This window comes from Montipora foliosa, chromosome 7 (genome assembly GCF_036669935.1).
Source record: "Montipora foliosa isolate CH-2021 chromosome 7, ASM3666993v2, whole genome shotgun sequence".
In the NCBI taxonomy this organism is placed as follows: domain Eukaryota; kingdom Metazoa; phylum Cnidaria; class Anthozoa; order Scleractinia; family Acroporidae; genus Montipora; species Montipora foliosa.
In genome coordinates, this window is record NC_090875.1 from 28,755,660 (window position 1) to 28,767,679 (window position 12,020).

Genomic DNA, 12,020 nt, shown 5'->3' on the forward strand with positions numbered 1-12,020 from the left:
GTAACGCTGAATGTGAAAAGTTACGTCTCCGTTTCTTCAACAAAAGACAACATATGTTCAATTAAGGCTCAAAGAAACGCATAATAGGATTGCCAATGGTACCGTTATTTTCAAGCAATATAATGTGAGAAATCCACTATGGGTACTTAATACCCCTGGCCAAATTTCGCGTTTACTAGTATTACCCCCAACTGTATCTAAGGACATCATACTTTTGATCTTTTGTTTGAAAACAGAGAAACAATTTCGAGCGCTCGTAAGCGTCCCTAGTTGCGTATCTAGGGAGCCTAAGAAACGAGGCGCTGCCTGTTACGTTTTCTATATTTTGAAGCCGTAAGCAAATTAATGTTTTTAATACATCCCATTAAGGAAATCACTGGTGATCCCTTGCAATCTTAATTGGCTTCCCAAATCGGGGGGCACTGATTTTTTTTGTCTAAATCGCACCATGTCCACAGCCAATGAGAAAAGGAACACCAAAACAAACCACCACATCAGATTTCGCGGCAAATTCGGATCAGAGGTAAGGGCCCGATAGATAGATATATATATAGATAGATAGATAGATAGATAGATTAAAAGTAATATATAGATAGATAGGATGAAACATGTCCGTAAAACTTTCTCATGTTATGTGGCAACTAGTTCGCCCCAGAGGGGTTAAATGTTAATCCCGTGTTGCCCAACTTATCAGCAATTGGGGCATATTGCATTAGTTTGACACAAAGCCCTACAACTGGCCCTATGCCACTTCAAGCTCAAAGACATTGCGTTTTCCAATACGCAATCTTTTTTTCCCATAATTAATAGGCGTGTCAGATATTCCTGTCAAAATATTCCCATCAAAATACTTCTTTAAAAGTCACAAAATACAATTCCGGAGATTGTCATCTGTTGTTGTATTCAAATTCGGTTACTTTTGAGAGCCTCGCATTTCCTGCGGTGTGCCTTCTGGACGTGACTCTTGACTCCCAACCGACCTAAATAAGGAATTCCGACACTGTAACCACGCTATAGCGAAATATTAAGTTCCAAGAAACTCGACGATGCCAGGCCTTGCCAGTTTTCTGGCGACCACAAACAACGCAACCGAAGCCGCTCGAGGAAAGCGAAGTTTTCTGTGTTAAGAACCCAGATATAGCAGAAGTCGACGCTTCCCAAGTGCGCTCATTCGAAGACATCCCGGGTCCTGCAAGAGGTTTCAGGTCCTTCGTGGAATTTTATCGCAAATCTGAAGGCTTTGCCAAGGGACACAAGCTCAGCAAAGCTCTCTTCGCAAAATATGGCCCTATTTATAAAGGAAGTTTTAGCGGTCACACAACGATCCATATCATGGATCCAAATGACACTGAGAAAGTTTTTCGAGCTCAAGGGAAGTATCCTCGAAGATTGACGCCGGATTTTTGGATTTCGCATCGCAAAAGAAGAAATCGAATTGTTTGATTAGGGTGTGACGTAAGTGGCTACAATGGCTTGTTGTCGTGAGCTTAATGTCACGAAATTTGATCAGAATTTTGGAGCATTCATTAATTGCATGCTCAGATTAATGCCTCTAGCAAGGACGAAGAAGCATCGGGATTTGTTATTGCCCCTGGGGAACAGCGCAAGTGCTAAAGTTCCCTGCTCCACGTTTATTGTTTATTACCACCGTTTATTCAAACGCAAGAAACGAAACTCATGCAGATTAATATGTTTTGCACAATTAATTGCCGAAGCGAGAGGCTTATATGGCAAAGAAAAAAATGCATGGCACAATGTGGCCGAAGTGAGTAAGAGAGTAAATCGCTACGAGCGGTTTTTTAAGTGAATAATCAGTCCTGAGAGTATGCACTGGTACACATATTTATGCTTAAGGTGTCGTCAGAACCTACAATTCGGTGATTTTGCGTCGTGTATGCAAAGCACCGCCCAAAATATGTTCTAAAATATGGGTTGATGCTCTTCACTACCAAACTGTTGCTATGGACCCCTTCAACATTTCTCGAGTCTCTTTAACTCTACACACAGTCAATCGCGAGACTGGGTTATGAAACCTGAAAACCTGAAAGCGAGAACAATATTAATGTTGTCGCAATCGATGTTGAATTGACCGTGACAGTACGTACACAATCTTTTACTTACTCACACCACATTTGAGAAATCATGTGACCAAAACGGAAAAATGCCCAAAAACTCAGTGAGTTAACTAGATTTTTCGCAAATTTTTAACGCAACAGTACGAGAACAGTCTAACACAATCTGTAGCATGGATTAAAAAAAAGTTATTTGTCGAAAAAGTTATGAGGTAATAAGGCCTTCCTTTGGTACACGTTTCAAAATATAGGTTCCATTTTTCGGACAAATAGAAATTCCATGCTACAGTTTACGAAAAAAAGATGGGACGGTTCCCATCCGGTGAAAAATCCGTCTCTCTTCCTTTCGTCTCCTGAGAGTTTTTACATGTTTTCAAACTTCAAACCCTTTACTAGTGCTAGTAATAGGTCTAATTAGCCCTAAGGGCTACATTTAAGGGTGAAGATCTGTACAGGAATAGAAGTAATCAAATGCACTCAGTTTTAACAAGCGTCACGAAGTATCCCCTGGTCTTGTACCCTCACACTCATTTTTTGAATGTTTTCACTCACGTGATCAGTAACATCATTCTTCCACCGAAACAAAAGAAAACGTTTGCATGATAATATACCTCTTTAGCTTGTACGTTTTGTTTTCCCATTTCAGACCACGTGATGTTCTCAAGGGAATTTTCCTTTTGTTTTTTCATAAGTTATGCGTACATATTCACATGCATAGGACGACATTGAAAGAAAGTTTTCCGTAGAGTAACATCACATGGTCTGAAATGGGAAAAAAAATGTACAAGCTAAAGAGGTCTATAGAGCTCAATTTCCAGAGGATTAGTTGGGGACACCAGCATAGGTGCCGTTCCTTTGTCTAGGGACCACCAACATGGCCGCCATGACGTCACATGAAAACACTCTATAGGAATACAATCACAAAGTTTCTCCTTAAAACTCTGGGTTTACTCTAACCTTAAACTAAGGCTAACCCTAACACTAACATTATTGTTGAAATGGGTCGCAAATGCTTAGACTTGGATATAAAAATTGGGCGTACATAAGTGAGTGCTAGTTCTTACGAAACGTGTTCCAAATCTTGTGCTGTCTGCAAGAAAAAAAACAGCATCTTTGATTTGTCTTTAATTTTAGGGATGGAGAAGAGTGGCACAGGTTAAGACAAATTATTTCTCCCAAAGTGATGCGCCCAAAGACTGTAGAGGAAAATCTTGATAACTTCAATGCTGTTGCCGACGATGCTGTTTCAAGATTTGTAAAGCTGAAGGAGGCGTGCGGGCCAGATGATTACATGCCAGACTTGGAAGGAGAGTTGTCGAGATTTAGCACAGAGAGTAAGTAATAGTTACATTTAGATTTATATTAGGAGTTGCGGTGTAATTTGAAGTTGCTGACCCATCTGTAATTTAGTTTTAACTACGAAAGGAGTAAATAAACTGATTATTATAAGTACGTGACGTCATCGCCGCCATGTTGGAGGATGAAAACAAAAGATCTCTCATTGGGTTCTTTTTGTTCGTCCACCAAAAGTCATAATTATCTATTGTTATTGGTGTCTCTTGTCTCTTTTGAGCTTATATTTTTATCCAAAGGTTGTTTACTTACTTTGAGTATAAGTTTTGGATTTCACGGTCTGCCATTACTCACGTTCAAAACTGACCGACTGGATCTCAGAGGGTTGGATCTAGGGAAAAGTGACCTCATTCACTCAATAGCTTAAAATTTCAGCGTGTAAACGCAGTTTATTATGCATGCAAAACGCAAGTTTTAAAAATCTGAAAGCCCAAAACTCCCGTGCTGCATATTAATTCAATCGCCTACAACGCATTGCATTCTTATACTGGTGAGTCTTTGACGTCATTTTCTTCTCTATTCAGGAATTTAAGACTTAAAATTGGAAAATTCCAGTTAAATTAAACAACTTTCTTTTGGAAATTAAGGCTTAAAATTTGACCAGTTAGTGTTCAGCTAACGTATTTTTTAAATCCAAGGAAAAAAAGATTTGATTTTTTGATCATAGTACCACTTTATAAAATTTCCTCGAAGTGTATCCACGCTTTTTATCGAGCCTTTAATTTATACGCAAAAGATCTTGGCCGAGCCAGTTGGGTCCTGGTAATTAATAACGTCAAAGAAGTCAAAAATGTAATTCCATTTCTGAATCGTCAGAATTGCTCCGAGATAAGCAAAAAAGATCCTTTTAACAAGTTAGTCTAAGTAAGGTTTAGGCAACTGCATGTCGGGCCTCCCAGAGAATTGTGGGTTTGGGGGTTTCTTGTCTCTCCTTGTTCCCATGAAAATTCCTCATTTTTCCCTTGTTCCCGAAATTACTTTTCAAACTTGTTCTCAGACTTTTGATCCTTAAAATGGTTTATGGTCCCATTTTCCCTAAGATATTTTGTCATTGTTCCCCTGTTCCCCGCTTCAAATTAGCCACGTTCCCTTTTCCACAAAACCCCTGGGGAGACCCTCAACTTGCTGCCTCTGAGGTTGTAGTTATGCACCTCCGAGGTCAGACAAAAAAGCTCAGTTAAAGTATACTCAGGTACGGCCGCATGCATGATATTTTGTGTTAGCCTAACCCTGGTCCTCGAGTAAACAAAAATAGATGCCGTGACTCCAAACTAAATAATATTTGATCCTAACTCCACAACACTGCTTCAACATCCCTGTTGAACAGCGATGTTGAAACCGTTTTACCCTCCCCTCCCCCCCCCCCCCCCCCGCTTCCCCTTTCAACCCTGTTGAAACGTGTTGAAACATGTTGAATCGAAGTTGAATCGATGTTGAATGAGTTTAAAAGCGTTTGGACAAAAAAGTTGCTTCAAGAACCATTCAACATTTCGTTTGTGTTATCGTGAATGCTGAATGAAGTTGTATCCTGTCCCTATTCATGTCCCTCATTCTCAGGTTTATCGTGAATGCTTTGCAATGAGTCCATGTGTGAAGCCCTTTGCCAACCTCTTTCAACATTGTTGGGGGTTTGCATCTGCGCAGGAATCGGTCTCTCAATGACGTATTCATGTCCCTCAACCTCATTCCCAGGGTGCTCTCCCTTCCCCCCTGGAAACGAGGTTGGCTTTTAGGTGCACCAAAAACAAAGAATCGTGTGCCAAATAGCAAGTTTGCGTTAGCCTGAACGGGACACTTTGCGACTTTTGGAGGAAAAAGGAAAAAAAATCACATTATCACATTATCTGCATGTTTTTTTTTTTTTTCTTTGCATTTCTTTGCATTGTCCGGAATAAAAAACTCTTTTATATTTACCTACAATAGGTATTGGAACAATGGCATTTGATTCTCGCTTGGGGATGTACAACGATCAACCGCCAAAAGAAGCCTTGAAATACATTCGTGCCATTCACGAGTTTTTCACTCTATATCTCAGAAGCTAATGTTTAGCATTCCGAGTAATCTTATGCGACCCTTACATGGATACACCGACGTTGAACAATTCTTCAAGGTCGCTGACGTTCTCCAAGAGATTGGGAATGGCTTCGTGAACAAAAAAATAAAAGAGCTTAACGAACAAGCGGAAAAGGGAATCGAAGCTTCAAGCGATGGTAAATATACCTCGACGGTAGTAAAACTTTCCACTTGTATAAATTCATTGACTTGACCAGCTTTTTGACTGATCGTGTTGAGATGACAACGAGTAATACTTTGAGAATGACAGTAACAGTGACAGTGACTTTCAACATGACATTGACATTTATTAGCATTGACAGTGACAATGACAGTGATAGTGACATAGACCATGACACTGACAGTGACAGTGACAGTGACAGTGACATTGAGTGACATTGATATTGACACTGACACTGACACTGACAATAACAGTGTTAGTGACATTGATAATGGTAGTGACAGTGACATTGAGTGACAGTGACAGCGACAAGGACAATGACAGTGACAGTGACAGTGACAGTGAGTGACATTAACAGTGAACATGACAGTTGCATTGACAGTGACAATGGCAGTGTGGCATTGACAATGACATTGTCACTGACAGCGACAGTGTGTCAGTGTAAGTGAGTGACATTGACGATGACGAGTGACAGTGATAGTGACAACGACTGTGACAATGAAAACAGTGGAGACAGTGACATCAACAATGAAAATGACAAAGAAAACAAAGATAGTGGCAATGATGATGTGTGATCATAACATGAAAATGATAAGCGGGGGTGGCAATGATGTTGCTCGAAGCCTGGTTAGCGCTGAGCGTTGGTTAACAGATATCAAAACCTATTGATAGTTAGTTTGCATCTGAAGTCACGGGGGCCATGTTTGTGTACAGAACGATGCAGCAAAATGTCTTTTTGAAATTTGACTCTTTTTTTATGCAAAACTTGTGGGGCATTTCTTACATTAATCAGCTACTCCCTTCATTTTCAAATTAAACGCTTCTACAGGAATTGGCAATGATATATTTGTAAAATGCTAGGAAAACTAAAATTCGCTTTTCTCGATGGAAACTATTTACAAAGGCACCAGAGCCAATTCAAGTTTTTCCCTCTCCTGTGTTTATTGCGTTAAATTCGCAGTGGTGCTGCCATCTGGCTTGGCACAAGACGACTTTCAACTGTTCGAATTAAAGTTTCACATTGTGAAATATTGTTTTTGTAGGTGCCCTTCTTAAAACAGAAACAGACTAGAGAGGTTCCCCCATTGCTGCGTGGCATCGTCTGGGGTGAGCTGGTGTGAATATACTCTACAAGTGCTGCTCTTAGAGGGTGCCAGAATTAACAGGTACCTTACAGGATTGTTGTAATTTGGATGACACTGGGGGGGGGGGATCCTATCGGATACTAATTTTGCCTTCACGAGACATGCGGTAATTCTTATATTGTGAGAGAACTTCTTTTATTGGCCTAGAACTTAAGGATGCTTTGGCCTGTTTCTCAAAAGTCCCCGAAACTTTTCGGCCCTATTTCGGGTGCCACAATTCCCTTTATATCTTCGCAAGGGCCGATGTGCTAATCCATCACACTTCGCAATCCTCTCTTGTTTTGCCTTACATAAAAACATGGTTAAAGGATCAGCGTTTCAAAATAAGCCGGTTGCAGTTTGGGACGAACTGGCTTTTTTTCGGGCCCGCAAAGTTCTCGGGACTTTCGAGAAACAGTCCCCTGGCCCGGGTTGCTCGAATCCTGGTTGCACTAACCATCGTTAAAATACAATGGAACCCTATTCTTGTGTTTATCATCCACGTAATTAGACCGGCCATGTGGGTGAACAAAACAATCGACAATGGCCCCACAAGTTTTGCATAAAAAAGATTCAAATTCCCACAAGACATTTTGGGCTGCATCGTTCTGTCCACCACCATGGCCCCCGTGACTTTTCAGATGCACACTAATTCAATAGGTTTTTGATATCTGTTACCCAACGCTCAACGCTAACCAGGCCTTCGAGCTACTGTCCCCCCCCCCCCGCTTATCAGCAATGATCCAACACCGGATCATCATTGTCCACTATCTTTGTTTCCTCGTTGTCATTTTCATTGTTAATGTCATGGCCAATTTTCCATAATGTCACAAAGGAGGTCGTTGTCACTGCCAATGCCAAACACCGTCGCTGTCAATGTAATTCACGGTCCCTTCACTGTCATTGTCATTGTCAAGGTGCAATGTCGATGTCCACTATCACTATCACTGTCAATCGTCCAATGTCACTCACTTACACTGACACTGTCGCAGTCAGTGTCAATGTCATTGTCAATGGCACTCACTGTCACGCCATTGTCACTGTCATGTAACTATCATGTTCATTGTTAATGTCACTCACTGTTACGGTCACTGTCATTGTCCTTGTCGCTGTCACTGTCACTCACTGTCACTACCATTATCAATGTCACTAACACTGGTACTGTCAGTGTCACTGTCAATAGTGATGTCACTCAATGTCACCGTCATTGTCATGGTCTATGTCACTATCACTGTCATTGTCACTGTCAATGCTAATAAATGTCAATGTCTGTTGAACGTCACTGTCACTGTCACTGTCACTGTCCTTGTCCCTGTCGCTGTCACTGTCACTCACTGTCACTACCATTATCATGTCACTAACACTGTTATTGTCAGTGTCAGTGTCAATATCAATGTCACTCAATGTCACTGTCACTGTCACTGTCATTGTCTATGTCACTATCACTGTCATTGTCACTGTCAATGCTAATAAATGTCAATGTCATGTTGAACGTCACTGTCCACTGTTACTGTCGTTCTCAAAGTATTACTCGTTGTCATCTCAACACGATCAGATCAAAGTGCTGGTCAATTCAATGAATTTATACAAGTGGAAAGTTTTACTACCGTCGGGGTATATTTACCATCGCTTGAAGCTTCGATTCCCTTTTCCGCTTGTTCGTTAAGCTCTTTTATTTTTTTGTTTCACGAAGCCATTCCCAATCTCTAGTACAGACGTCAGCGACCCTTGAAGAATTTCTTAAGCGTCGGTGTATCCATGTAAGGTCGCACAAGATTACTCGGAATGCTAAACATTAGCTTCTGAGATAGGGTTAAGTATTCGTGAATGGCACGAATGTATTTCAAGGCTTCTTTTGGCGGTTGATCGTTGTACATCCCCAAGCGAGAATCAAATGCCATTGTTCCGATACCTAGGTAAATATAAAAGAGTTTTTTATTCCGGACAATGCAAGAAATGCAAAAAAAAAAAAAACATGCAGATGATGTGATTTTTTTCCTTTTTCTTCCAAACGTCGCAAAGTGTCCCGTTCAGGCTAACGCAAACTTGCTATTTGGCACAATTCTTTGTTTTTGGTGTACCTAAAAGCCACCCTCGTTTCCAGGGGGGAAGGGAGAGCACCCTGGGAATGAGGTTTGCGTGAAGGCAAAGACGGGGACCATTTAGGTGTGCCAAATTAAAAGCCCGGGCAAATGTTTTCAACATTTGCTTCAAAATCCGTTTGATTTTGTTGAACGACCTTGACTAGCGGGGTGGACAACCGGTTTCAACACTTCATCAACATTGGACTCAACAAAGCTTCACGAGAGGCCTGGTGTTCAGTCCCATGGTGAAGCGGCTGTTGTTACTATGAATAGGGACATGGATACGTCATTGAGAGACCGATTCCTGCGCAGATGCAAACCCAACAATAGGGAGTTTAAGAAACCACGACGGCTACGGGGACGAAAACGTCACTTCAAAATATACATTGAGCTATTCTAAGTATTTCGGGATTATTCAATCTTGTTTATATTACACAATATGTGCGAAGTGCCCTATAACTGGATTGGTACGGACGGATTTGAAGTAAAGAGCGAAACTGAAAGATTCACTGCAGTTTGTCCACGTTGTCGCCAAAACCTCAAATTTGGTAATTTAACGCAGTAGTTTTGACGAGTGCGGGAGGGAAATGTTCAAAAATGCGTGCCGCACGAGCAGCACGATCATCTTGGTTTTTTCAACCAATAATATTACTGCTTTTTGGCGTTGTCGTTGCCGTAGCTGTTGTCGTTTCTTAAACTCCTTAATGTTGAAAGAGGGTGGCAAACAGTTTCAACTTCATTCAGCATTCACGATAACAAAAGAAATGTCGAATGGTTTTTGAAGCAACTTTTAAACGCTTTTAAACTCATTCAACATCGATTCCACTTCGATTCAACATGTTTTCAACACGTTTCAACACGGTTGAAAGGAAAAGCGGGGAGGGGGGGGGAGGGTAAAACGGTTTCAACATCGCTGTTCAACAGGAATGTTGAAGAATTGTTGTGGGAGTTAGGATCAAATATTATTTAGTTAGGACCAGGGTTAGGCTAACACAAATATCATGCATGCGGCCGTACCTGAGTAATACTTTAACTGAGCTTTTTTTGTCTGACCTCGGAGGTGCATAAACTACCACCTCAGAGGCAGCAAGTTGAGGGTATTCCATGGGTTTTTGTGGAAGAAGAGAACGTTGCTAATTTTGAAGTGGGGAACCATAGGAACAATGACAAAATAACTTAGGGAAAAGGGACCATAAACCATTTTAAGGATCAAAAGTCTGAGAACAAGTGAACAAGGGAAACACGAGAAATTCTCATGGGAACAAGGAGACAAGAAACCACGAAACCCACCCTTCTCTGGGAGGCCCGACATGCAGTTGCCTAAACCTTACTTAGACCACTTGTTAAAAGGATCTTTTTTGCTTATCGCAGAGCAATTCTGACAATTCAGAAATGGAATTGACATTTTTTACTTCTTTGACGTCATTAATTACCAGGTATAAATCAAAGGCTCGATAAAAAGCGTGATACACTTCGAAGAAATTTTATAAAGTGATACAATGATCAAAAAAATCAAATCTTTTTTTCCATGGATTTCAAAAATACGTTAACTGAACACTAATTGGTTAAAGTTTAAAGCCTTCATTTCCAATTTAATTGGAATTTTCCAATTTAAAGTCTTAAAATTCCTGAATAGAGGAGAAAATGACGCCAAGGACTCACCAGCATAAGAATGCAATGCGTTGTAGGCGACTGAATTAATATGCAGCACGGGAGTTTTGGGCTTTCGAATTCAGATTTTAAAACTTGCGTTTTGCATGCATAATAAAATGCGTTTACACGCTGAAATTTTAAGCTATTGATTGAATGACGTCACTTTTCCCTAGATCCAGCCCTCTGAGATCCAGTCGGTCAGTTTAGAACGTGAGCAATGGCGGACCGTGAAATCCAAAACTTATACTCAAAGTAAACAACCTTTGGATAAAAATTAAAGCTCAAAATTTTGCCAGGCAGATGTTAAGCAAACACACTTTAAAAATCTGAAGAAAAAAACAGGAGGTGATTTTTTTTTATCATAGTACCACTTTAAGTGCTACACTCCAGACACTATAGATATTTCAACGAGAAGTTAAAAAACTGGAGAAAAATAAGCGTCACAGGGACTTTAAGGGATTTTTAGTTTGTTTTTTTTTACAGAACAGGAAGTTTTTAACCAAACTGTAGAGACACTAATAGCAATAGAGAAAGGTATGATTTTTGGTGGACGAACAAAAGAACTTATTGTGGCTTTCAGTAATTATAACGCACCAACGCTTACTCCAAGCAGGGTTTGTAGCACATTTTGGCAAAGTCTATAAGTACAGTTCTCCAGAGACAAGTCCTTCTCTAAAGTAAACAAAATTTTATTTTCTAAAGAAACTGTGGTACTGCGTCGGTGGGAAATTGAAACAAATTGATTTTATCAAACGAGTTGATAAAGGTCGAATAACCACCGTGAAAGATTTGGAAAGCTGACGTTTCGAGCGTCAGCCCTTCGTCGGAGCGAAAAGGCATTTCCTTCAGCTCGACCTCGCGGTATGCGAAATCGAGCACTTATCTCATTCTCAACGCAAGAATATTGTTGCGGTGAGCTTCCCGGTTCGTTTATACTAGATGACTGGTCTTGCTAATTTGTAACTGCATTCAGAACAGTTCTTATGAACTGCTGAATATTCGATCCGGAACTGCTGGAACTTCTTTTAATTTCTGTTCTGCCATCTTGTTCTCCAGAATGCCACGCGCGGGAAAGGACATTTCATGACATCACTTCCTGTTTGCAAAATCATTTCCGCTTCCTTATCTTTTAGATCGAACATGTTTTTACAGTTGTATCGGTCATCTTTGAGCAAACTGTTCTGTTTTGAAATGTTCGTGATATCAGTCGTCATTACTATTTGTCCTAATTCATTGCGTCTTTCAAAACATGACTGCTTTGGGTTGAAGAATAATTACTTATAAGAATAACAGAAAGTTTCCTGTATTAAGAAAAAAAATTTCATGTATTAACGAAAAATCGAAGCTGAGAGCCCAATAGCACAGTTGACTATAATTTGTATTTTGTTCCTTTTTCGATATTTATCATCAGACATAAATCGATGATATTCCTAAATTGTGGAAAGAAGTCAGTCTTTAGCAAAAAAAAACCATCTGCTCGGCTGGTTTAAATTGCTTTATT

The 12,020-nt window shown here is 40.3% G+C and overlaps 2 protein-coding genes across 2 annotated transcripts in view; one reads left to right on the plus strand and one right to left on the minus strand.

Annotated features, from left to right (window-relative positions):
- Nucleotides 1-1,501: 1,501 nt before the first annotated feature.
- Nucleotides 1,502-5,629, plus strand: LOC138011714 (25-hydroxyvitamin D-1 alpha hydroxylase, mitochondrial-like). The gene is made up of 3 exons (XM_068858845.1): nt 1,502-1,765; nt 3,207-3,406; nt 5,349-5,629. Exons 1-3 carry the CDS (start codon nt 1,728-1,730, stop codon nt 5,465-5,467), a joined length of 357 nt encoding a protein of 118 aa, XP_068714946.1. The 5' UTR covers nt 1,502-1,727; the 3' UTR covers nt 5,468-5,629.
- A 2,871-nt stretch (nt 5,630-8,500) lies between these two features.
- Nucleotides 8,501-12,020, minus strand: part of LOC138010062 (cholesterol side-chain cleavage enzyme, mitochondrial-like) — an 18,339-nt gene continuing 14,819 nt past the window's right edge. The window contains exon 3 of the mRNA XM_068857026.1: nt 8,501-8,694. Coding sequence (XP_068713127.1) covers nt 8,501-8,694 — 194 coding nt within the window. The remainder of the gene's footprint in view (nt 8,695-12,020) is intronic.